This window comes from Pieris rapae, chromosome Z (assembly GCF_905147795.1).
Source record: "Pieris rapae chromosome Z, ilPieRapa1.1, whole genome shotgun sequence".
NCBI lineage: Eukaryota > Metazoa > Arthropoda > Insecta > Lepidoptera > Pieridae > Pieris > Pieris rapae.
In genome coordinates, this window is record NC_059534.1 from 8,939,916 (window position 1) to 8,965,204 (window position 25,289).

The 25,289-nt window shown below is 31.2% G+C and overlaps 2 protein-coding genes across 6 annotated transcripts; one reads left to right on the plus strand and one right to left on the minus strand.

Annotated features, from left to right (window-relative positions):
* Nucleotides 1-600: 600 nt before the first annotated feature.
* On the minus strand, nt 601-11,428 carry LOC110993974 (DENN domain-containing protein 1A). 5 transcript variants are annotated; one of them, XM_022260423.2, is made up of 15 exons: nt 11,108-11,428; nt 10,187-10,333; nt 9,908-10,045; nt 8,817-9,000; nt 8,428-8,685; nt 7,811-7,912; nt 7,522-7,634; nt 7,094-7,199; nt 6,673-6,861; nt 6,549-6,581; nt 5,547-5,653; nt 5,055-5,241; nt 3,724-4,065; nt 2,082-2,171; nt 1,783-1,912 (listed from the first exon to the last, which is right to left on the minus strand). In XM_022260423.2, exons 1-14 carry the CDS (start codon nt 11,122-11,124, stop codon nt 2,118-2,120), a joined length of 1,977 nt encoding a protein of 658 aa, XP_022116115.2. In that variant the 5' UTR covers nt 11,125-11,428; the 3' UTR covers nt 1,783-1,912; nt 2,082-2,117. The 5 variants fall into 5 exon arrangements, with proteins under 5 accessions (XP_022116116.2, XP_022116114.2, XP_045490119.1 ...); XM_022260421.2 differs by lacking the exon at nt 2,082-2,171 and having other exon boundaries at nt 605-1,912; XM_022260424.2 differs by lacking the exons at nt 2,082-2,171; nt 3,724-4,065 and having other exon boundaries at nt 601-1,912.
* Nucleotides 11,429-12,629: 1,201 nt separating this feature from the next.
* On the plus strand, nt 12,630-24,098 carry LOC110993969 (major facilitator superfamily domain-containing protein 6-A). The gene is made up of 14 exons (XM_022260409.2): nt 12,630-12,764; nt 12,895-12,994; nt 13,416-13,554; nt 14,628-14,847; nt 15,142-15,316; nt 15,976-16,184; nt 16,760-16,973; nt 18,562-18,659; nt 19,247-19,403; nt 19,873-20,057; nt 20,580-20,835; nt 20,938-21,149; nt 21,423-21,606; nt 23,162-24,098. The coding sequence occupies exons 2-14, from the start codon at nt 12,922-12,924 to the stop codon at nt 23,236-23,238; spliced, it is 2,199 nt and encodes a 732-aa protein (XP_022116101.2). The 5' UTR covers nt 12,630-12,764; nt 12,895-12,921; the 3' UTR covers nt 23,239-24,098.
* Nucleotides 24,099-25,289: the final 1,191 nt, after the last annotated feature.

Below are 25,289 nucleotides of genomic sequence, written 5' to 3' on the forward strand. Positions count from 1 at the left end.
ATACAGGATTATATAAGTTATATTCGGGTATCACGATGTCTATAAGGGTATGATTCAGAGTTGAGGCTTAGGGCTAAGTAACTCCCATATGTATAGGTCGCTGTTTAAAGAATATGGTTTCGAGTTTGACGTGACCTTGACGTTCATAAGTGTACATGTTTACCTAAATGAATAAAGATATTATGACTATGACTATGAGTTTGAGAGTGGTGGAAAGTGGAATTACATTTAAACTAACAGTGAACAGGCAAGGCAAGTAATGCAACAATCATCGATTCGAGTCATTTGCCTAGATCAACTGTCAAATATCTTTCAGGCCGTTAATTGAACGGCTAACTAATTGCTCGTTGGCGGAGACATGTACATACTGTTACGAAGAATACAATGTTTCTCGGTTTTACTATAACTTTTAGCAGGCTGTAATGTGATTCATGTTTGTTTTAAAATAAGCTCTAATGCATGTTAGAAATTTGAAAATGACACAAAGTTACCTTCGTTGTCAAGGGTCTTGGAACCTCTAGGAATTTTCAAAGCAAACCTAGTTAGACAGAATTAAACACATTTATTATGGTGGTAATGGTATATTTCATTGTTTACTTTTTACTTCGTTTATACATGTTATAATTAAAAATTAACTCAACTACATTGGTCTATAATTGATAAAACATAATCTAATTATTGTACTTTTATTTTACAACATTTATGCTATTAGACTTTTCACACTGATATAAATTATATAATTAACGTTTTCAAATAAATTTAACAATCAAACTTTAAATAAATTCTATATCAGAAACAATAATAAAATTAAAAAAAAAAACAAGTGAGCTAGGTGACGCACGGACGGTAAAATTGTGTTTAAATTCATTCAAAAATATTACCAGTTCGAGATAATACAACTATAAATATGAAATATCTATGAAACAAAATATCACAAGATTTGTGCGAAATTTAGATATTTTTAATGGTAATAATAAAACAAAAATGCTGCGATACCTGTAAGGGTGAACTTCAGAATCGGGCTAACTACGATCTGTATGTCACTTAAGTTTTTGTCATGCAGTTAGCACGAGTTTACATCATTGTATTCAGAAACATAGATGTCTTTTGGTATGCTTTTAGAAAAGAAATACTGATTTGTTTAGAGATTTTACAGTTATGAAGTAGATTTTTATCCGTAGATCTGCCCCTGTGAATATGCCACAATTTTCTGAATATAATTATCAAAGTTAAATATATGTACTTATCGGCTTTTAATGTACGATATTAAGGAATGAATTTAAATTAATTTAACAAAATTATGATTTGAAATAGATTCTTTATATATGTAATTAATACTTTCTTTACATAAGCTATATTAAATATTTTGGCAAAAATAATCTGTAACGTATTCAATCTAACCGTACACTTGAACGGCATAACGATATTAATTACAATATATACAAAATCTTTACAATTGCAAACCTTGATATGTAAAAAATTCTATACTAAATGACATAAATAATTTCTTAAATACCTACTTCTTAACTAAATTACATATCATTATTAGTTTACCAATCTATCTAATATTTACATTATTAATTATAGAATCACAATGTAACAAATGAGTATGAAAATCAAGTACATTCTATTTTATTATGCAGTCTATAATTTCAGCGTGAAATATTTACCGCTAGTTAAATGTCGTCCAGCCCTTAGACACAGAACTAGACTCTTGGTCACTAGAACTACTCGTAAAGTTCAAACTAAATTGGCTGAAGTCTAAGCCGTACTCGTGTAAAAGCGCACTGTCGGTAGTGGAGTTAAGTTTTTCGATTTTGTCGTTTTTATCTCTGTACCTGAGCGGATCAAAGTCTTCAAGAGCTGGCGATGAAACGTCCAGTTTAATAAGATCCACATCTGAGTCACACGACTGAAAAGAACACACATTTAACACTAGGCGATAGAACAGGAAGACCACTACCAACCTTGCAACACTGACCGGAACCAACCAAACAGGCGAAATCGAAATTTGAAATAACGAGCACTGACAACGAAATACCTATGAGGACATGTACAAAACTCATACAATAAGAACTTACCATTGAATAAATATTATAAAATTTTGACTGTTAATCTTAAATAATTTCGTTTTCAAACTTCCATAATACAAGGATAGTCGGTTTTTTAATCTGAAAAAGAATTATTTAAAAAATCTTTCGCCCTTTATTCATTAATCAAACTTTAAATTTATGGCTATTTGTTTAGTTACAATTTTCTTCAATGTAGTAGACATCGATTGGAAAATGTACTTAAATTATTTGCAAAACACATATTTCTTTCCTATATAACTTTTTTATTAATTAGCATTATTTTTTAGCCTACGATGCATTTAACATTACTTATATAGTGTTATGTATGGATATAAATCAAGCAAAATTGTGCGAAATTTATTACTTTTTATGTATGTTAAACCGTGGCAAGTTATCAAAGTTGTCCCCCAGGAACAGAACACCAGATTCAGGTTGGTTTGATTTCCAGGTCAGAATTGCACTAAAAAGTACTATTGTATGTATAATATGTACACAAACAACGCGTATATATAATACATTTATATGAATCCTATATTTCTAGATGCAAAGCGTCATACATAGTGCAGACATGCAGCAAGAACGGTGAGGACAGCAGATGGTAGTATGGGTCTCTCGATTAGAAAAAAACTGCTCGTAAGCAAGCGTAAATATAAAATATTCGAACCGACGTTTTAAGTTACAAGATTACATACGAAAGGGCGAATCTTCAAAATCAATTAGTTTTAAAACCGTTACACTTGACGGGCGGGCAGAGGCTTTCAATTTCATTCCAAAAGCTTAACCCGATTATCATTTAAGTCGTTAGAAGTCAAAAATATTGATTGCATTTTTAAAAGTCCTTTATACTTGGAGGATAATGAAAATAAAAAAGTCTTTCATTGAGTTATATATTTATTTTCAAATTAAGCTTATTATTACATTGAGCACTGCATACATTTTTTTATTATTTTTAACATAAATGAAAAAGTACAAATCGCTTTCATACATTGTTTCATCAAAGCTTAGTACAGCAAAGAACTTTAAAAAATGCTTTTTTTTCAATATAATTTGACTCAATAACAATAATTATTCATTCGTTTTTATATTAAGTTTATAAAATTACGCTATCTTATTCATATAATCACAACTGTCTTGGTCACATGATTTTAATAATTAGTATCACATTAAATCCCTAGAAAACGAAAATAATTTCAATCTTATTTATTTTTAATAAACTTAAGATATTATAGTCAGTCGTCAAAACACGATATAGAAAAGTTTCAAAAAATATTTTTTTTTTATATAAATAAATAACTATGTAATGAAGCAGTATATTAATATAGTGGAGCATGAAAAACATGAGTATAAATAGTATTTCTACATGAAAAGCATGCATAACAAAAAAAGCATAAGAAGCCAACTGGACTAGAATAGAACCCCGCCAAAATTAATTTATAAGATAGGTTTTAGAAACTTTTCAAATTGTAAGAAACAATCACTGAAATCAACTAATTTACATGGAAAGTTTTAGTCCATTAATTCGAATCCCTGCGTCAGAAAATACAGCTTTGATTAATACATGGTGAGTGCGATATCCTCAGTTATATATGAAGTCAATTATTAATTTACATATTAGCGTAATTACGGAAACAACTACGCAATACAAAATTACCTCTACGCATCCCGTTCTCAGTGTTTCCGGCCGCTTTACTTGCACAGCACTGGTTTGTGCACTCCCATTGCAATTTTGTCGTGTTTGCTTCACGGTTAATTGCAATTTTGGCTTATTAGTTCCTTCTGCGAAGCTGATTGTGCTCGTACGGAATTCGGCCAGCTTTGGCTCATTTCTTGTTATATTGCTTACGAAACTCGCCTTAGGGGGCTGTAAGGACCGCGGTGGAGGCATCGGGGCTTCAGAAAAATCTATTAATTTCTTTGTTGACACAATTGGATAACGGTGACGGGTTTGGGGACGTGCCGGTAAACGAGGTGGGATTTGTGGTAACATGGTTTTCTGCAAAACAAAAGTAAAGCACGAATCGTCCTATTCGAGGATAAGGCAACTTTAATTTATACGCATTTAGTATTAAATGCGTAATTAAAACAGAAAGCCAATTGAGTTTATAGAAGAGCTAAATAACATTGAATTTAATAGAAATGACATAATTCATGGCGACACGCATACTTTTTCGACGGTACAGAAATCAATTTGCCTAACTTAAATTAATGATTTATTTTATTTTTAAGTCTCATATTACTGCGTGTCTCATTAAATGAAGCTATATTTGCGTAAACCCATAAATTATTGCGTAAATGTACAATTATAATAGTATGACACAAATTCTTTGTCATAAAGTAGATACGAGATAATCAGTCTTTTAGTACTACGATATTGTGTTAATCGGCTTTCTGTTGAAGTAGTTGCCTTATTTCGAATTCGAACGACATAGTTAAGCAGAACAGTTACAGGTACATACAATGCAATCGGATTGTGGCACGTGCTTCCTACATGGATGTTTACAAATGATCTTTAAAAAAGGTTAACATTTTTGATATGCCAATTAAACATCCCTGTGAATGTTGCCTCTAATCATGCCCACGTAGCACATAGAAAGCTGAACTATTCGACTAATTCAAACATCAAAACATTTATAACTCTTGACACGTTTCATGCTTCTGAGCAAGATCCAATAACATGACCTGATAGTACAATTAGAACGTATCAAAAGCTATAAGAATATCGTGAAAAAAGAATATATGATGAAATAAAACAGCAAAGTTTACCGAAAATGTCTGCCAATCAGACATGTTGGAAAGCTCGAGTGACGAGTTAGAATACGTAAATTAGTACGCATGTGCAATGTGTCAACCAATATCAAAAATTCGTTTATTACATATAACAACAACTACCAGTCGTAATAAAGCTAATTAACTATGAGGGTTTTAGAAAAAGTATGGTATATGTCAGACATTTTCGGGTGTAAAGTGCAAATGTTAACTCACAGGTTTGTCGGGCAAGCTAATTTCGGATCTGTGCACGGCGCTAGGGAAATTGTCGTTTCTATTGAGAAGGAACTCCATCTCAGTTAAGAGATCGAGGGATGCTGTGGACGGCGGTTCGTGAGAGCGTACATTCGTCGGGGATGAGTCAGATGATGTCGACGCTGGCGTTACTGAGCCGCAGGATAATCTGCACAGGAATTAATATTCACGTAAAAAAATCAGAGGCCAAATTCTTAAAAGGCCGGCAACGCGCTCGCGAGCCCTCTAGCCTCGAGAGTGTCCATGGGCAGCCGTATCCCATCGTTTGCCCCCTGTTCTTTAAAAAAAATTTGCGCTGGCTTAGTGAAATTTTCTACTTAATGGCATCTTTAAAAAAAGTTACCTTTAAAATATATAGCTAATCCTTCTATGCAAGACAAAAATCAAAATTTCAATCTAATGAGATCATACATAGTTTCACGATGTATATGGTAAATAATAATGACATATTACCTGCTACCATCTGTAGTAGTAACGGAAGAAGGGCGAGACCGCGATTTAGGCATTTTAATCTTCAATCCTTTTACAGCCGACTTTACGTTTTTGCCTCCTTGCCGTACCTTTTGAGAAAAATAGTCTTTATACAATATACAATCTAAATTGCTGTATTGTTTTATACTTAATAAATATAGGCTTAATATTCATGCGAGCGGAAGCATCAGTAGATATTGCATTTGTGAAGTAATATATATTTATATATGCCTAGCCCAAGGCCGTACATTAAATTCTCGTAAGCTGTGACCTACAGCTTCGTACTTTTTTATAGTAGTATTCAGTCATATATATATATATATATATAATAAATAAATCTGCTATATTCATGCAATCACGCACCAGTTTTCCTCTAATGAATACCAATTTCCTCACGATGTTTTCCTTCACGATACAAGCGAATTTGGTAAAAAGTAAAAATAAGGTATTCCTGGAAAATTCTCTTTTGCTTAAAAATATAGGTCATTTATTTTCATCGTTTCGGAACGTGTATAAAATTTTATCGCACAGTAAGACAATTTCTCCGCTTGAGATTGTATGAGGCTGGTAAATCAAGATTAGAAAGTAACAACCATCTGGGTATGAGGCGATACATCTACATCACCGGAATCGGACCCTACTTTACCGGAATCAATGATTCCTACCTATTACTGCTGTTAAAGAAACTTCGAAGACGCAGAAGTGAGGGCATTTTAAAGAATCAGAAAGATATTTTAAATTATAGTAAAATTATACATAGGTATAAAATAACATTTAACAAAAGATAATTGTTTCCATCTCATTGTCACATTTTATTCATAAAATATAAACCTTTCAAAATGTCTTCTGATAGCCAATTTATTGATACGTATATAATTTTGCAAAGCTGTTAAGAATTGTTAAGCATGCTAGCGGCTTAATATTTAAACATTTTATAACACACACATTACACGAAGCAGATAACAAATACACAAATTAACTCACCGTCTTCACCGCCGATTGCATCGCTGGATTCGCCTGTAAATATTCACATTTTAAAGCAACAAACTCCCAGGTACACCATGCACATACTTACCTGACCCATGTTAATTGAACAGCAAATTAATACCTTATCTTTAACATTCTTGAAAAAGGCTCCACCTTCTTTCTTAACATTTTTGGCCCAGTCCTTGTATTGTTGTTTTAGCTTGTGACCGCTACTGGAACTACTTTTGTCATAATAGAAGTTGCATTCAATTTCGAATTCATCGTGAAATCCTTTCCCGGAGTTAATGAGGGCCAGCCTCTCTTCTATAAACTAGAAATTTTATAAGAGTTTGTGAATACAAAAATAATAATCAACATATCTTAAAATCATCTCGACATGACTTTAACTTGAATTTTGAGGAACATAGAAACGCTAACATTTAGCCGAACACGACATATATAGATGATATTATTATTTTTAAAGCCGGTAAATTATCGCGTAAATTACTGAACATAACACAATATTAAGTTCATTAGTGTTAAAAGTAGAAACTAGTACTTACTTGCTGAAATATTTGGGACTCCATAATTTTACTAAGGAATTGTTGCATATTTTTTCGTGTCTTTAGAAATAATTCCGAACTGAATTCAAATTGTTCATTCTCAATGCTGAAATTTAATTAGTAAATAAATATTCTATTTTTTTAAGAAAATAATATATTCATCATATCATATTAAGAAGTCCAATTAAATTAACTATAGGTTACATCGTATCTTGTAGCACATAGTACAAAGGTCTAGAATTTAATTCCATTGTAAGTGAAGGTATATGGTACATTTAGAAAATTCGTGAAAATTAACAATATAATTTTAAATAAAACACTTGTATTTGTATGCAATTATAGTTGAAACTCTAGGTAGCAGGAAAATAATAAAATAGGGAACAAATATACATGCTCAAATAAAGAAATATGTATGTAAATTTTATTACCAAATTGCGTCTCTGTATCCACCAATTAAACAAACTAACGCACGAAGAAATGCTCTTGATACAGCGTCACCTAAGGCATTTTTATCGCCTAGAGATTTTTTTAAATTTGCTACCTGAAAATAATTTAGCATTAAGAACATTATAAGTAATTATTAGTACGTTTATTATTTCAAATCAAACACGAATAAAAACTAACTTTGATGTGTTAAATTTTTTCAAGAATATTACAAGTAAAATAATATCTTATTTAGACTGACACAACTTGGACAATTCACAATATTTTACTTACCAACATGTGCGGAAGACTTTCAGAGTCGTTAAATGGAGATCTTAATTCGTTTTTATCTATATCTATTATCACAATTTCGCCTAGATCAGACATTCTCACAGTCTGAAATGAAAATATACAAGGTACATTTTAAACGCCACGTGAAGGTGAAGTTTTTTATATAAACAACATTTTTATAAATATATATATATATATATAATTGTCTATTATCATTATAGTACTAGGAAAGCATGATTATAAGAAATTTATTTTCATACTTTATGAGCTTATATAAACAGGATGCAAATAGGGCCCAAAGCTCAAGTGATACTCTATGAACACACAATTCTAGAGCGCTCCCGTATGGGCACAAGGGACCCATTGAGAGTCTACTTGGACACTGAGTCCACAAACCAATAGAGGGCTTCCAAGCTGGCCTTTAAGGAGTATAGGCTCTGGTTGTTGGACCCAAAAATCCACCAAATCTTTTTAAATTTTAATGATTATAAAATATGGAAGCAAACTCTGCTGTATTCGATCGAATAATAAATCAGTCCCTGTATTCCTATTTAATTACTAACCAAATAGTATAAGTTCATCACTTTCATGCTTGGCAATTACGAATATGAATAACATACCTCAAAAACACTTCTTGGAACTCCGATAAGAAATGGCATTGGAGCTAGCAGGTAATCCACCAAAAATTTGGGAACTATTGGAATGTATATGTGTTGCCAGGACATAGGAAATAACAATGCATTTGCGGCTTGCACACATGCAGATAGACGCGATGGTTTCGAAGCAACTAATGCTATCCGACGCTCATTTAATAATGCCGCCCATAAACCAATCATGCAATCTGCGTCTAAGGCACTGAAGAATTCCGTGAGGTTACACTGTAAAAATATAGTGACACTACTTTCATATACATATTTATTAAATTTAAAAAAAGTTAAAAAATTTGTTTTAGCACTATACCTGGGTAAGCAATCGTATTTAACACATTTGAAATAAATTTCAAACTTACATTCTCAGGAATACTCGGCAATGTTTCATCTGGACACTGGCATGAAAATACACTGTGACTCGCATTATATGTCACTTTTAAGGTGTCTCCAGGCATTGGTGGCCGAATTCTGCATGCTTCCAAAAATGATTTCAATTCACTACGCTCAGGACTGTTCAGTAAATTTGCTATGCAGTTTAATAATCTGAAAAAATATGTAACAATTGTGTCTCTGTAATGTTAATGTAAACAATATATTGCAATTGTGTGTATGGTTATGTACTTTAAACACATTCTTAATAACAAAAACAAACATTTTGCATAAGCTCAGTATAGAAATGCATATGAAATAATAAATTGCTGGGGCAGCGCTTGGCATGCTATGTTGTACAAATATAAAGCTGGATAGGAATTTCAGTTTCATTACAAAGCAAATATAATTCTTTAGATTGAAAAGTAGAAAAAGCTGATCACACCATTACTTAATTAAAGTAATCCTAGGACGAATGTCATGTCTAGACGTGTGATGACTTATAAAAAAAATATTAAAATTTTTTGATTGTTCACAAAAATTTAATTTTTGTGAACAATTTGACTGGGATCTATACAAATAAATTATATTAATACAAAGTTATTTTCCATAAATCGCATAGCATCATTGCAATGTATAGAATTGTGTTATTAATTTATTTAGGTCACAATACAATATTAAATTTTATAAGACCAAATCCTAGTTTATAGTGTAAATAGACACAAATCTTGGGTAAAAATTAGGGTACTCTCAGTCATAAAGTATCTATTACAAGTCGCAAGCATTTGGGTAACCACAAGCAATTACAATATACACTTTTAAGAATCTTAGAACAGAATAGACAGCTGGTAACAGTTTTTTACCAATAAATAATATTATATAAAATGCAGGAAAAACCAGATTTTTCTCCATTAGTTCTTTAGTAAGATAAAAACCAAAATAAGCTAGTAAACTTGTTACAAGTAATATTTTAAGTAACAGTAAAATGTAGAAAATTTATTTAATCACCAAGTGGTGGTTATGAAAATATATTAACTTATATGTAGAAATGTCTATCAGTATAAACTTATTTCATACTCACTTATAAAAAATATCATGCCAAGGGATGTGGGATAACAATAGCAGAGTTGTGTTAGCCTTCGGATCATATCGGCAGAATCCAAATGTGTACTTAGAATCTACTGAGGTCAGAACAAAAGAATAGTGTTGGACATAAGATCTGTAACAATATGTTTAAGATAAAAATATATATAAAATAATAATGGAATCTAAACACAGATAAAGTCATTATCACAAATGTCAAAATTTCATGACCATTTTTTAATATAGGGTGCAAGCAAAAAAATAGTGTATATCTTACTTGTCAAGGGGGCAGGGAAAAGCAAATTTTGGGATGTGTTTCAAGTTTTCTTCTTTGTCATAAGTTTCAGGATATTTTTGTATTATTGAAAGTTCCTTAACTGGTGACACTTCACAAAATAATTCATAAAGATGGTGCACAGATCCTCTGAAATCAATATGAAGCACAATAATATGGATTGACAAAACTCAACAAAATTAATGCTTTAGGATATTTTATAAGATATTCCAACTTAGATTGACTGCGAGACAACCACATTATATGGTTAGTTTGGGAACAAAGAGAGGTTAGACTGATGCTGTACCTTGCCTTACAATAATAGTTCATAAACGAGACTAAACACTGACTATAAAAGTCTAAATGGAGGACATAACTATTAACAAGAAATCAATAAACAGTCTATATAAAAATGCATCTAACATTACCCAATAAATCTGAACAAACATTAAACAAAAATGTGCAGATCGGCAGAGTAAAAATATTTGGGATCATGGTCATGACCCTCATCAAATTTCATAAAATAAAAACAATGTATTTTGATCAATAGGTATGTAACTGTATGCATTACAATAACATAAAATATACATAACATATATAGTCAATTAGTATCTAATATAATGAAGCATCAGATTGCAATACTAAAGTATAACTATAAATGCTTTCTTTATATATTAGATACTGATCTTATTGTTCATCATTGAAGAACAATGGTCTCTAATCTCTTATTCCATAAAAATATGTCTATCATTAAATATGTACATTTGAATACAGGATTAAATTTAAGATATCAACAAAAAAAGGTTTATGTGGCATTTCTAACAAGGTACAGCAGCAGCAAGGCAACAGTATTAAAGATTTTAATTGGAATCACCAGTTAACTTATAAATGTAGGCTGACAGATTAAATTAAATTGGTACTCACTTGATCCGTGTACCCATGCTGCTGCTGGAGATATTCTTCTACAAACTCCCTCAGCTGCACCGTTCTTCTGAGGCTTAATGTTGCTGTGACGGCATCGTTCCCAAGTGGAGGAGATTGGTAGCTACGATTTAAATCCTAATTGTATCTTTAAATCGAATTTTCAATAAATTTAAGCACGAAGGTAGGCGGTTAATCAGTGGAAACCAAAGAGCATATGATCACTTCCTGGTCGAAAACGGAAACTGGAAGAGGGCCATCAAACGAATAAACTTCAAATCACTTCTAAAGCTCTTACAAAGTCAGAACTCAGAACTGCAGAGTGCAGACTGCGTTTTACTACAAATTACAATGTACATGAGTTTGTATCAGTGTTCTGTGGACATCATGGAGTCATCAATACAGATTATAAACAACATGCTCAAAACCAAGAAGTAGTAACACAAACGAGTAATCAATATCTATAATAAGAGTAATATTATTCTTATTCAAAGTGTAGCATCGAGAAATCCAAGCAATAAAAAAGGGCTACTTATAATTAAATAAAAGAAGCATTTCAATTATAATATAATAATTGAGAACATATTTGTTAAAGTTAGTTATGTGATTGAAATTATAATTACATACACAAAAGTTTTTAATTACTTATAATATATAATAATATTTCCAAAATTTCAGACTAATTAAGTTAAATATGTAAATCATTGTAAAATTTATTTTGTATTTGGAAAGTTAAGAAACTACGTCCTAAAATCACTAATGAATGATTTTTTCTGTTGTTGTCAATTGCCCGAATATAAAGTAATAAATATGTAGTACATAATATAATTTTAAGTAAAAGTAACACTTTAGGCTTAAGTATATATTTTACAATATTAAAACAATTTTTTATTTTACTATGTATGTACTATTTTCCAAGTAGGTACATACATATTTGTCCAGCTAACCTATCCTTTTATCTATCTATGGCTTGGACAAAGGCACAGTAGCTCATATACTAATTAGCTGTCCCAAAGTAACCTATCCTCTATATGACGTTCTTCCTCCTAAAGTCCCCCGTCCTTTAAGTGTTAAATGTTTGTTAATGTTTGTGTTTAGTCCATATTGTAGATTTTTATGTAAATATACAGAAAGTAATAACATTAAAGTGTAAGTGTGTACATATATATAAATTATTCATAAATCAGAAATTGTATTTAATCATGTTATTACTCACATTTGTGTTGTCTTTGCTAAATCGTTAACTTATTTGAAATTAATATTCATAGCTGAATCCCACTACCTTTAAAGAACGACATTAATTGGGCATTAATGTTTTCCTTAAAATATGAAATTATTCCATCACAGCATAAGAACAAAACAATAACAAAAACAATCAAATTTCAACTATTTTTTTAGGTGCATAATTATTATTTACACCGATCAATCTCCTTCGTACCTTCTCCATCTACAGGACACTGGCGAAGTACCTTGTGTCCAGTTGGCACAAATAAAAGCCATATTAAAAAAAAATCGGTCCAATGGCCAATGACACTACCATATTTGTTTATCAATGTTAAATAAATAGTCAAGAACTTCAAAGCTTGAACTGTAAATAAACTAGCTTTGTATAATAACTTTTTAAAGTATTTTTAAGCTAATCTGTGGCCTCGAATATACGGTATTTATTGCTTTTAATTTATTTCTAGAAAATAGAAGCTTCTATTATTTACCTTATAACTCACAATATTTTAGTTGTAAATTGTTTTCCGATACATTTTTTTATGCTCTAATCTTTTCTTTTGTTTCAGGGTCAATGTTTGGCATAATTCGGACTCATGCTTCCATTAAATATGAAAATAGACAAGAAACTTCTGCCAATTAAGGGTCATTTTATGCTTTATAATGCTGGTAAGTTTAAAAAGTACTTGCGAAAATGATTGAATATCATCAAAAAATCATAACGATTCTCAATAGTATAGAGTTGTAGAAAGAGACTAATCATTGACAGACCTTAGCGGAGTAACCTTGCCCTTCTAGGGAACTTTAATTTATAATTATACTTAATAATTAAATGGATCATTTGTTGTATGTAGTGATAACAGTACTGTGTTACTTATAATGTTGCTACTCTTTTCTTATTATTAAAACATCTTAGTTTTTTTAAATAACTTTAATTAGACCACCATAAAACAATTATTTGTTTTATGTACTTTCTTCACAACATTTTATCATGATTAACAGTTATCAGTCATATCAAAGCATTATCAAATAGGTCAATGGATATGAGGTTTTTTTTGTATCAAACTAACTATTTAAACTTTATTTTTAGGTACAGCTCCACTTATACCCTATTTGTCTACATATGCAAGACAATTGGGATTTTCTTCGACCACTGTTGGCCTAATCTACACAATACTACCAATTTTTAGTCTTTTAGCAACACCAATTTTTGGTTTCTTAGCAGATAGGTATGTTATCACTGACTATTTTGCACATCAAATTTTAACATTACAATTATGGCTATAATGCATTCATTTGTGGAGCAATAAATATTTATTTTGGGTGTGATACCAAAGTGTGACGTGTGAAAAATGTGGCCAGGTGCAGAATCCTGGTGGAAGGTCCACAGTATATTTTTAACACTTAAATATTGCTAAAGGTTTCACTACATGATGTAATACTAATGTATCTTGATAAACTTTGGCTGAATTTTGATAGATGCACTCTCTTTAATTGTAAAGATTAATTTAAGGCATGTTCTGTATACTGACGAACACTCAGCTTAAGGTCTTGTATATAATATGTGACAGTCCCAGCGGGAATCTTAAATTCATTGATGATATGACATACAATCACAAAGCCTTTTAAAGTGGTAGGAATATAACCGATGGCCCTATACTGTAATTTGATGATTAAGACAAAAAAATTTGTTATATGTCGCAAAATCAAAAGAAGTATATAAAATATACATATTCCAAATTAAAAATAATTTAAAAGTTAAAAAAAAACTATGTTTTTATGTACTTAACAGTATTCATGGCCAAACTAGTTATAATACTTGTGAAACATCAAAATACTACAATAACAAAGCCCATCAAATACATAAAATTAAGGTTGACCTTAATTATATATTTCATACAAGATACACTGATAAATCAAATAGGCATTTATATACAATATATATATAAAATACAGTATTGTGTATACATTATTAAAAAATGCAACAGAAATTATCCATAGAATTTGATATGGCAGCAGGTGGCATATATATCGTTTATTATCATATAATATGTATGTTCTTCATAACTGATACCACAAGGCCATGCATATATAACTGCATACATACTTTTGATCAAATTGCCTTTGTTTATTAGTGGTTTATTTATTGATACATTTCACTAGTCCTGGATTCACACTCAGAGAAACAAAAATTGTAGTAGCTTGAAAATCTTATTGGAAAGATTCTCATTTCATGATAGACAAGAACTATTTTGAGCAATCAAATTTTTCTGTGTGTTATATAAGAATTGTAATATTTCAGGTTTAGAATACAAAAATCCATATTCATATTCTTTCAAATAGTTATAATACTAAGTTTTGCCAGTATATATTTAATACCTCAAAGTGGATTAAACCTGACGGTAGAGCTTGATTGTGGTGATGGTGCTACAGTACTAAAAAGTTGTTATAAAAGTGCTAGCGAGATTGACCAATGCAGTGTCATGTCTTTGGGTAGTCAAAACTCAACTACACAATGCAAGGTATGTATTCAAATGTGAAAGATTTATGTACTAACAAGTATATCTATGTCTAAAATGATTTGGGAAATAATTTATCTATTCAACTGTGTATCTTAATTTAAGTTGACACATCTTGTAGTTACATTTTTTGCTACATCAGACCAGTTTTTAAAGACCAAATGCATACAATTCTCATCTATTAATGCATTATTAAAAAATAGAGTCAAAGATTTTTACTTAGTACTTTAGTCCATTATTTTTCACTTCAATTTATTTTTAATGGCGACTTCATTCTTTATTTTTTCCTATTTATAGATGAGCTGTGATATGACATCGCCAAAAATGTGGCAAACGGTGTGTGAGCATTGGCATATACCAAAATATTGTTACAGTCATACAAATAATATTAATTATACATCTTTCATTAGTAATATTGGTTTGAAAGAGGATAAGTGTGCTTACATATCAACAGACAATGTGACACTGGAAGGTAAGAAAATATCTCTATACTCTATATAATTTTTAATTCCATAAAATCTGACAGATATCAGTTTTTGACATGTCAGAGAGGGCAAGTCTTTTTGACCAAGCTCATTTTTCAATTTCAATACGATTGAACAGAGTCTATACATACATTGTATTTAATAGTGAATATAGCTATTTGTTAAGTGTGATGCTCCACGTTAAAAGTGTTTAACGGCGACTGATAATTACCTTTTCTTCACAGTTATTCAAAAACAGGAGACAGTGATACCAGCTAAAGAATAAAATACAGTAATTAAAGTTAATTGGATATTGAAATATTTTTAATTTTGTTGTAGGTCTGTCCACTAAGTAAATATTTAGACCTATTTGTTGTAGGTGAAACATAAAATATACGTCGTATTTTAGTTTTTATGTTTAGTTCTAATGGGACAAATTTGTCCTTTTTCGGTTGAGAACTTTTTAGTAGCAACGATTATGAAATGTCAGGATTCTACAGAATGAAAAATCAGAGTATATATTATAGATATTCCGTTTGATAACAATTAAATTACGTTTTTATACAATATATATTCAGAGTTGAGTCCAATGTCCTTTTGACGTAAGAGAGTCTACTCTGAGACTTACTTAAAAATATGGTTTTCAATTAAAATATTATTATTTCAGGGTACACATTTAAACCGAGCTGTCGCATTGGCGGTGGATTTGTCGATGTCAACGAACCGTGTACCCTTGACTGTGTGAATAAGCAACTCTCAAACATTATTGGGGAAAATAAGGCGAATATGACATGTGTAAATAACACATTAAATTATCGTTTATGCAATAAAGATGTCGGGAACATGGTATTTGGTAGTCAATTGGATAAATGTCAGGTATGAATGGATTTTGACATTTATAGTTTAGTCTGTCTAACGGTAGGCCGTGACTTAGCGTCTGTCAAGTCCAATACGTTTTTGACAAACGGATGTCATACGTGACTTTAAAAGAATCTGTAATGGCGCCCGACAAATGGACAATCCTGTACTATGGTTTATTATAATATTAGAATAAAAATGCTGTTACATAAATTTCACTTTGAATTACTTGAAGATATTGTTTATTATTTTCACATTTTAATAAATAAATACCGTACAAATTTAATGTAATTTAGCACCCCATAATATTATTTTTATTTAGTGAATTACTATGACTGTCTTTAGGCTACCAAATCTTAAACATTGATTAAATGTATGAATAGTTATGCCGCAAAATGTTTCGATAACGTCATAACACTACTTCTTGTCAATTTGTATTTAAATGCCTGCATCTATGTTAAATCTCATTTAAGTGACATTCTCTAGTTTCAGTCAAGTTTTTCTTACCATATTTTCTCACATTGTGTGCATATACAGCATGCAAACCCAAATTTAAAATGCCTGAGACTCTAATTAATATTTATATGTTTCAGGCTAATTGTGAGCTTGATACTTCAGCACCGTGGAAATTGATGGAGATTTGTTTGGGCTGGGGAGCTGACATCACCGATGTTTGTAAACCAAAGACACCGGCGGGTGAGCATTTGCCCAAAACCCTCTCATTTACTGGCAACATTCGCTTGTCGTCGATTGTCACAGAACACAGCTGTGTATTTATAAGACTTACGGATATTGTTATGCCTGATGGTAAGTTGGTTTATTTAATTTAAGATTCATATTAATATATAAACGCCGGGTTTGCATACTTATTTATACATTATGCAATCGTATAAATAAGTTTAACATAGATCCGATCATTTCAGTCTCCGTTCGATAAAATGAAAAGTCAGTTATTTCAATAATAATAAAATAAAAATAAAATATGTTTTTTCATTTTAAGTACATTTTCATTCCTAGGTGCAAGATCTAGAAACCCTTTTAAGTAAAACATACATGTGTCAGTGTTCCCAGCTCTTCCATAAACAAACTTAATTCCTTAAAATAATTACATTATTTTACCTTATTTTATTTGTTTGGGTGTAAATGTGTGAGTGAGTGAGTGAGTGAATGAATAAAGTGTGTAAATACGTACTAGGTCTCAGAAGCAGCTCTAACACTGCATAGGGCGTGTTCATAATTTGCATCATCAATTAACAAATGGGTCATTAAAATATCTAATCATTGGAGTTTGGTTCTATAATTAGTAATAACTCTGACGTGAAATTTAATTATTTAAATAGCTTAATATGCATTGGTTTTTCCTATTAAGAGGAATTCTGTAATCAATTTATAGTATTCTGTGCGCCTGTTTGTAATTAAACGCCTAGAACAATTTTGTTTAAAATTTTGTCTGTTTTTCGGTTATTTTTTTGTTTGTTTTAAAGATGTGATAGTAATGCGATATTTTTGGTGTAAAAATTTTTAATTCAGATTTTTTTAACGTTTTCTTTGTTGCCAGCAAAAATGCGAAAAACAACTTTGGTTTATATGAATTTGGGATAACTTCAGTATGGTGAGAATATTATGTGATGTAAAGTGTGCCTTGCTTCTGTTACGCTTATCATTAATGCTAGAAACCTACTGCGCAGTTACTTGTATAATATTTAAAAAAGTATGATTGACGGTACAGTTTAAGGGAATGGCCTTCTTGTCGAGTTATCTAGTAATCATTTAATTAAAAAAAATTGCATTAACATGGCATCTGCTTTATACGTTATATTTTGCATTTGCATGTTATATTTGTGCACAAACTCAGTTTATATTAATTTTTTCGATCATTAGAACAGTGTAAGAAATTTAACCAAAGACGATGCGTTCGATCGTGACGCTTTGCAAGAATTGTGACTCTTAAATGTCAATTTTTTTTGCGACAGTCAGCGATCAGTCTTAATTCTTAGGTACGGAGATTCACGAATTGAATAGACAAGTGATCGTTTTGATTTTTGTGTTTGATTAATAAAAAAGTGCGTGGATACATGGGACACATGTCAAAAGTGAAACTTTGTAAATTAATTATTACTTAAGTAAAAGCCTCAGTAGATGATCATGCACCAGTATATGATCACTTCATGTATTTGTATATCTTTATTCACACTGTTTAAATTTTCTTCTAAAGTTCTAATATGTGACGAAACGAATACATCAACCAATAGAGTGTATTTTTTATCGATCTCCCTTTCTCAATTACTCTCGCCCTTTTCTTCGACAAAAACGCTGCATATCTTCGTGACGTTCTGTAAAAATTTTACCCTCATGCGCCTAAAGAAGATTCACTTCAATAATTAATGTTTTACAGGAACAGTTCACTATCCGAATTGCATATCTAAGGCTCAATATGAAATAGAGATGAACCTATTCCATCCACTGTGTGAGATTGACTGTGATCATGCGCAGGTAAGTTTTACAATTAAGTATATTTATATTATGTAGTACATTGTTAAATACACATTAGGACAAAGTGGTAAAGATTACTTCAATGAAACGTCTTAGTATAGTCGATATACGATTTCTTCGTGGAACCATCATCTAAGCACTAGATTTATTTAAATTTTTAAATGTGTGAAGCCGGAATAAAAATCCCATCTGTATTCCATAACTGAGCGGTTTTTAAGGCAGTATTTACCACCACTATGTGAAACTGAAGTATTTTTGAACCAATTCGACTTAGGTTCCTTCAAGAAAATAGCGTACGATTTCATGAAAGACAGGCATGCTCTTGCGAGCATTCTGGCTATATAACTGTCCATGGGCGGTGTATATTAATTTATTTAATAGTCCTCTATGGATAAATGTTATATTGCTGAATTGATAAATTAATATGTATTTAGTTACTAATTCTACAATAGCCGTTTTACAAAGAAAAAATATTTTAGCTGGATGTATGAAAAAAAATCTTCCTGGCTAGTGAGAACAGTATAGTCTAACAAATAAAATAATTGAGATAATTGGTAAAGTTATTTTTTTTTAAATTCAATTAATAGGTAAACGAGCTTCTCCAATCGGCAAAAGACAGTACAAGCGAAGAGACCTATCAGTATACCAAACAGTTTTGGATGTTTTTCGTTTTCATGATTTTGAACTGGATTGCGGGTGGAGTTGTTGTTGCATTTGCTGATGCTATATGTTTCAATCTACTTGGTAAGTATATAACATAAATATGCTAATAGTAATCCAGTATCGCTGCAACGCTATATAAACCTAAGATCGGGGACGTTTTTGATCTCTTAATAGACAAGAAGATCAGTCTTCTGACACATCTTTTGGATTTGCATTTGATTTTGGAGTTGTGACAAGGACAATATTACATGTGACAAGCAAGACAAAATTACTAATGATATACAGAACACAGATGCGCATTTAAAATTCAACCAAAAGACTCCCAAAGCCCAAAGATTTTGACATGTTTTAAACAGAGGGCTCATCTAGGTGATCAGTCTTCTGTGTTCTTCTGTCCTCTTGTCTTGTAGTCTTTTTGTTTATGAAATAAAATAATGAAAGAAAGAAATTCGAGATCAGAATGATTAACAGATTAGTAATTGCCATAAATATATATGCCATATGTATATTTTTCACAATGGTGTCTATGTATAATTATATATAATTTTAGGTAGTAAAAAAAGTTCGTATGGAAAGCAACGGTTATGGGGATCTGTTGGCTTTGGACTACTATCGCTTATAAGTGGGAGTCTCATAGATTTATTCAGCGCTGGCGCATACAAAGACTACACTGTAGCATTTGTTCTGATGTTTGTTTTTATGTGCGGTGATGTTTTAGTAACGTGTTTTTTGAAGGTAAGTGAAACTATTTATTTAATTGAATTATAATGTGTTTGATTGACGACTGTTCATGAATAGATTTTTTTTGCGAATGGGTATTTATTTATTTAGAACCTATGTCAAATTTTATTGGGAATTCTGTTATTGCCTTGAAAAATCTTTAAAGATTTGTAATTTCAAAAACCTCCGAAAACGTTGCGCATGATGGCGCCGTACCAACGTACTATGCAAATGCAAGTCAGATTTTTTACGTATTAATGTTTAAATAACTCAGTTAATAGTGAAATGGACAAGATTTAAAAAACCGTTATTATTTATAGTACCTATGCAAATTGTTAATTTTGTTAAGTTTTGGCCCAAAAAACTCCGCGTGTGTCAGGCACAGATGGCTGTTCGTCTAGTTGTCTATTATCCAGAAGGTTCTAGGGCTACTGTTTATTATTATGGAAATCATTGTATGAACGAGAACCAAAATTATATCAAATAATTTCGCCTTTGATTGTTGTGAAAAATGTGTATAACAATAATTTGTTTTAGGTAGAATCTTTGGCATTCTCTTTAAACATATTATCCGACGTTGGAACTTTATTCAAATCTGCACACAATTGTGTCTTCATTTTGTGGACAATATCTGTCGGGTTATGTACGGGTTTGCTCTGGCAATTTTTGTTCTGGCATATTGAGGATGTGGCCAAATTGACATGTGACGGGGCGGATTATGTGAAGACATTACAAGGGCTTGTCAGTGCTATACAGACATTTGGTGGCGAGATACCCTTCATGTTTTTATCTGGTAAATGTATTTGTAAAAAAATTAAATTTAGTATTATACGTTCACAGAAGAGAAATACTGTATTAACACTTTTAAATTTTGGTTATAATTTGTGTTTTTCAGGTTATATTATTAAAAAAATTGGCCACGTGAACACTATGAGCATTGTACTCATTGCTTTTGGCGTGCGTTTCATACTATACTCGTTTCTCACCAACGCCTGGTGGGTGTTGCCCATTGAAGTATTCCAAGGTGTCACGTTCGGAATGTTCTATCCTACAATGACGTCGTACGCCAGTCTTATATCACCACCGGGAACCGAGAATACCGTCCAAGTAATTATAATTCCATTCGTAAATACTATCAGAAGGGTAATAGTATCAGGGGCTATTTAGATGAAATGAATTTGTATGGGAATTAGCGATTGGTCACGTGACCATATTTTAAACCAAAACCAAAAAATAATATCAATTCCATGATCTTCTAAGACTAATGATTAAAAATTTATTGTTTTAATAATTTCGTACAGAAATTTCTTATATCAGATATTGATTACAGTAAATGTCGCGTAACACTTTTAAAGAGACACAAGTTTTGTTTAATTTCAGGGCTTTGTCGGCGCCATATTTGGTGGTGTTGGTACGTCACTTGGGAGTTTGATTGGCGGTTACTTGTACCAAACGTATAAGGGTTGGAACACATTCCGCTGGTTCGGATTTGGGGCAGTTAATGTCGGTGTTCTTCACGTCATAGCACAGTACTTGCTTAAAGATAAACCGCATCTTGATCAAGGTAAAGAAATGGCTGAAGCGTAAATAAGAAGAATGCTTTGTAAAAACCATATTCGAAGTTTTTTAGCAATTTATGTTACCTAGAATATCATTACTTAATATGCAAATTAACGTGAATTTATATATAGATTTCAAATTAAAATGTTGACTATATAAGTGAGATTTGTGTAATTACAATCTTACATATGAATAAAAAAAGTGTGTGTACTTATGTACACGCGTTAGAAATTATGGTTTTTTGGCGTATGGAAAAAAAATCAAAATGTAGTAGTACTTAACGATAAATATTAAAATTAATCAAAAATATTTTATTTAAATAAATAAATTATTAGTAAAAACTATCACCGTCGTATATGAAATGTTACCAATGTGGTAATGCTAGTGCATAGCATTTTTTATCAACTTATGCAATTATTTGCGGTTTTTTTTACATTTATTCAATCTTTTACTCTACTACTCTATCAGACTTCGACTAACACGCCTATATAGTCCGTCTCCCTCAACGCGTACCGGCTACAACGGCCGCGTGCATTTTTTTAGCTTACTTAGTTGTCTAATTTGGTTTCTCTGTAAGGCGTGTCGTACTTTAGAATTTATTACACAAAAATAAAATTAGTGGTGATTGGATCGCCAGTTATTAAAATAGTAAAAATATTCTAAAATAATTTTAAAATGCTGAAAATGATGTGTGAGTAAAAGTCAATGATGCATTTATCTATAATCCAGTTTACGATAATTTAACATATTGCTATGAAGAGAATTACCCTAACTAATCAGTGTAGTTGGACCATTTTAAAGTACTCGATTGTCTCTTTTTAACTCAGTGCAACCAGAAAGGGACGAAAGATTACATAAACTCTTATTTTAAATCGTTTAAACCAGAAAGTAAAACTAGTTAAGACTGATTTAATTTGTAAGGCGTTAGTCTATGCTTATATAGTATATGTTTATGTACATGTTGTTTATATGTTTGGTAATGGTTCGCTTATTTAATGTAAATTAATACAGCGTTTATAGTCGAACTTTGAATATAATCAGTGCTTTTTTGAATTTAAGTGTCTGTCTCTTTTTATTGTCGCTTTTTCGTTTCATCGACTTTCAAATCACAACGACACTAATGAAGTTTTCACTTCATAAATAAGTTGCTGCCACAATCGTTAAGGACTGAGACGAATTTGGTGCATTGTAAAATACACGTTAGTGAAATGTAACAAAGACGATATTGTAGTTCGTAGGAATTCGAAGTAATTAAAATTTTGCTAATAGTGGTCGTGTATGTTGGATTTCAATATTGGATTTGTGATGACGTTCCGTTGTTCAAACAAACTAAAATATCTGAGTTATTTTTAGACGTCACGTTTCATTAACTATGTTTTTTTTTAATTTCTTTATTGGCCGGACACAAAGTCCATTGGCAACTCATTAACTATGACCGGTAAAGTGTTACCTGTCTTAAGCATTATTATTTATTTTAATGTAAACTGATTGTGATGTTATATAAAATTTTGTAAATTGGTTGTGTATATAATGTTTAATTCTAGCGATTTTTTTTTCAGGTTATTCGTCTGTGATTCACTATGGGCATACAAACGATGCAGTGAATATATTGGACGACGACCCGGATATAATGTAAACTCCACAATTTATATTGAACTTTATTGTTGATAGCGTCGCCACTGTCGTTATATTTGTTCGTATTAAATTTACCAAGTACTTAATATAAAAACCATGAACACTTTAGATTTGTAACTACAATACTGTAGAGGAGCAATGCACTTATTGTAATTTCTTACTCGTTTTTTAACGTTTTATTTAAAACCGTTTTGTAAAGCTTATAGATATTCAACGTTCGAAGACTGACAACCCTAGTTCCTATATTTGCTATTTTACAGATATTTAAGGTATCCAATCAATATTTTATCTGTGTAACATCTAAAAGAAGTACTTTGTATTTTTAAAATAGTGGCCAGTTACTTAAATTTCTTTTAATATGTGGCGGATGCCACTTTATATACAAAATTGTATTTGCTACTTGGTAGAAAGTTTGCCTTTTTTTACGGCCATAACAATGAAATTTTTATATTATATCTGTGTATAATTATCTGTGTGTACTTTACAAATGTTCGAATGTTTTAATATACAAACGGAGCCGAATATACTTCGAGTTTCGAACTATAATCGGCTCCGAACTGACGGCGCAAAATGTGACAATTGACATCGATGATTTTATAAGTTATGTTATTTGACCTACCACAATGACAGCTGCCAGAAATTTGTATACCACGGTGATATTAGTAATAGATAATAGAACCAAGTTATCCCCGTTTTCTCAGTAACGTTATTTACGGGCTAGAAAGGGTATGGCATAATTTTTTTATGTTCTTGCAGTACTTAATAGTAATATATATTTTTATAAGTGGGGTTTTGTTGGTTGGACGTGTTTGTTATTTAAGATGAGAAATTTTATTATGTGAATAAATTATGTTTGAGATATATTGTATTTTTTTTATTATTAGTACCTTATAAGATAAGTAATCCTTTTAAGACCAGGAATAGGCGCGGAGTTAATTATATATACATATATGTATTATATTATTTGTACTAAACATCGTATTCGTATCATAGAATTAGATGAATGAATTCATAATAAAAATATATAAAATCGAAATCAAATGAAGTTTTATATTCTCTTTTATTTTTATTAGAAACCTTTTTATCAGTAGGTACGCCCAAGAAGTTGCGTTCAAATAAAATTTCATTGATGATATTGATATTGACTTGTAAAAAGTGCGCCGTCTTTATGTCATTCAAAATAATCTGTGCCCGCAATTGCGCAGGCGTAGTGTTTTGGCGCCATTTATAGACGACGTTTTGCTTTAGTAAAATAATTGGGAAGGTTTTAATTTTTTGACGAATAAGTGGTTGTATAGAAATTAAAAGAAAATGCTTTCAACACTGAATGATTGTGAAGCTCAACTATATATTGGTTAGGTAAAATCTAATCAATCATATTGTGTCCTTACTACGAAATGCTGTTGAACTAAGTATTTTTTTACTAACATAGTCAAGCTTTTTTGCAAGCACTTGAGACACAAAGACCAATCCACCGATGACTGCAATCCACTTGTTGCAGTAACCTAGGTCAGCCGGCAAAGCAATTTAAAATTTAGGATGCCTTGACGGGCCTTGTTTAGTAGTCGAAAAGAGCGGTATAACGATACTATTTGCGCATATTACTCAAGATTGCTGCAAAAAGAAGAATAAATCAACGCGCCTTCAGGCCGTTTCAAGAACTACGACCTATCGGCCATCACAAACGCGATTAATATCACCGGACCATATCTTATGTCACTAGTATATTGCGAGTTACCATGTTTATTATAATAACGCCAAGAATAAAAAGGCAAAATTTTGATCTCTTCTGTTGCAAGCAAAACAATTCTTGGAAGGCACACAAAGCCAAAAACTGAATAATGAATTAGTGAAGTTGTAAAATTGTATCACTATTATTTTTTATTCAGGGCTAGAATAAGACACACACTTACATTATTCGTATGTAAATACATATCTAATACATACAATCCAAGGCCAAACGACTCGGTAATAAAGTTGGTGTCTTAGTTATAATTTGTTTTAGCACAAGTTGGATTGGCAAATTCAGGTCAAGCAAATCGACCTTTAAAT